The sequence below is a fragment of the Sinocyclocheilus rhinocerous genome, unplaced genomic scaffold (genome assembly GCF_001515625.1).
Source record: "Sinocyclocheilus rhinocerous isolate Xijiao unplaced genomic scaffold, SAMN03320098_v1.1 scaffold2752, whole genome shotgun sequence".
Lineage (NCBI taxonomy): Eukaryota > Metazoa > Chordata > Actinopteri > Cypriniformes > Cyprinidae > Sinocyclocheilus > Sinocyclocheilus rhinocerous.
The window spans coordinates 571,566-573,061 of record NW_015632119.1 but is presented as its reverse complement, the minus strand read 5'-3'; the positions used below and the strand labels follow the sequence as shown (position 1 = coordinate 573,061).

The 1,496-nt window shown below is 34.5% G+C and overlaps 1 protein-coding gene across 2 annotated transcripts in view; it reads left to right on the top strand.

Moving 5' to 3' along the window:
• Nucleotides 1-1,496, top strand: part of LOC107742222 (exostosin-1a-like) — a 33,102-nt gene that overhangs the window by 4,482 nt on the left and 27,124 nt on the right. For both annotated transcript variants that reach the window (XM_016555121.1, XM_016555120.1), the window contains one exon: nt 955-1,050. In XM_016555121.1, coding sequence (XP_016410607.1) covers nt 955-1,050 — 96 coding nt within the window. The remainder of the gene's footprint in view (nt 1-954; nt 1,051-1,496) is intronic.

Below are 1,496 nucleotides of genomic sequence, written 5' to 3'. Positions count from 1 at the left end.
AATATGAGATTGAGTAGGTGATTTTCCATTTTGGATGTGATATTCCTTTTACTTTCTGGAGGCAAAGTGTTGGTATAATAATTGCAACCCTGGCTGATGCATCATATCATGAACAAGATGAATGATTATCAATGCATGAATCAAACTCATTTAGAAAGCCCACAAATTTTGACATGGTTTTCCACACATCATTTTTTATTATGTCCCTGTATGTGGGCAGCAACTAATCAAGTAAAACTAGTCAAACGTCTGGCTGTGTGAAAGTAGCATACACTCAGTCTGACCGCGGATTCTGACAAGTGACAGATCATGTTAGCTTCACTATCTGTGTTCCTAATTGGTCACTGCTTCATTGCATAAAGTTTATATAATTTAAACAACTTATTTTCTGCTGACATTGAATCGGTTCAATTTATATTAGATAATTACTAAATTGAATAATATTCAGATCATGTATTCCCTTGTTTAAAAACGTACACTTTTGCATACTTTAAAAAGAGTGTTTAGTATGAAAATAATATATTTTAAAAGAATACACTGGGAAAATAAGTGTGAAAGGAATGAAATGTTTTCGAACACTTAATTGCATGTTATTTACAATTAAATGAAAATGTATTACAATGTATGACACGTCCAGTTATTTATTTTTTAAAGATTTGAAGTACACATTCAATACAATTAAGCACACTTCTTTTCACAAGAGCTAACATTAGACTGTATCTACAAATGCCCCTAATTAACACAGTTACTAAAAATGAGAAGTCTCTTGATAATTTCTAGTTTGTTGTAAATTATTCTAGTGGCTCTCACACCTTTTGATTACCTTTTGCGTGTGGGCTGTAATAATTCACACCTGCACCTACAAAAATTGGTTGCAATCTAACAATGAAAACTCATGTTTTGCACGAATATGGAAATGTGCAGTGAAGCTCATGTGTTTTAATGTGGTTTCAGATTTTAGTGCTGTGGAACTGTGAGAAGCCTCCACCACCCAGAAACAAGTGGCCCTCCATCACAACACCCTTCTCCGTCATTGAGGGCAAAAGAAAGGTGAGAGGAGAGAAAGATGATTAAATAAATAGAAGAACTGTGTGTTGGTTTTAATTCTCGGCATGCAGTTCTTTGCACAACTACACACATGCAACAAACACTATACACACATAAACACAGACTAGCCTTCTAGATAAAGACTTTTTATTTTAAATGTTTGTTTCTTTTCAATGTAAATGTAACTACACTGAACAAAATTATAAACGCAACACTTTTGTTTTTGCCCCCATTTTTCATGAGCTCTATGTACACAAAAGGCCTATTTCTCTCAAATATTGTTCACAAATCTGTCTAAATCTGTGTTAGTGAGCACTTCTCCTTTGCCGAGATAATCCATCCACCTCACAGGTGTGGCATATCAAGATGCTGATTAGACAGCATGATTATTGCACAGGTGTGCCTTAGGCTGACCACAATAAAAGGCCACTCTAAAATATGCAGTTTTA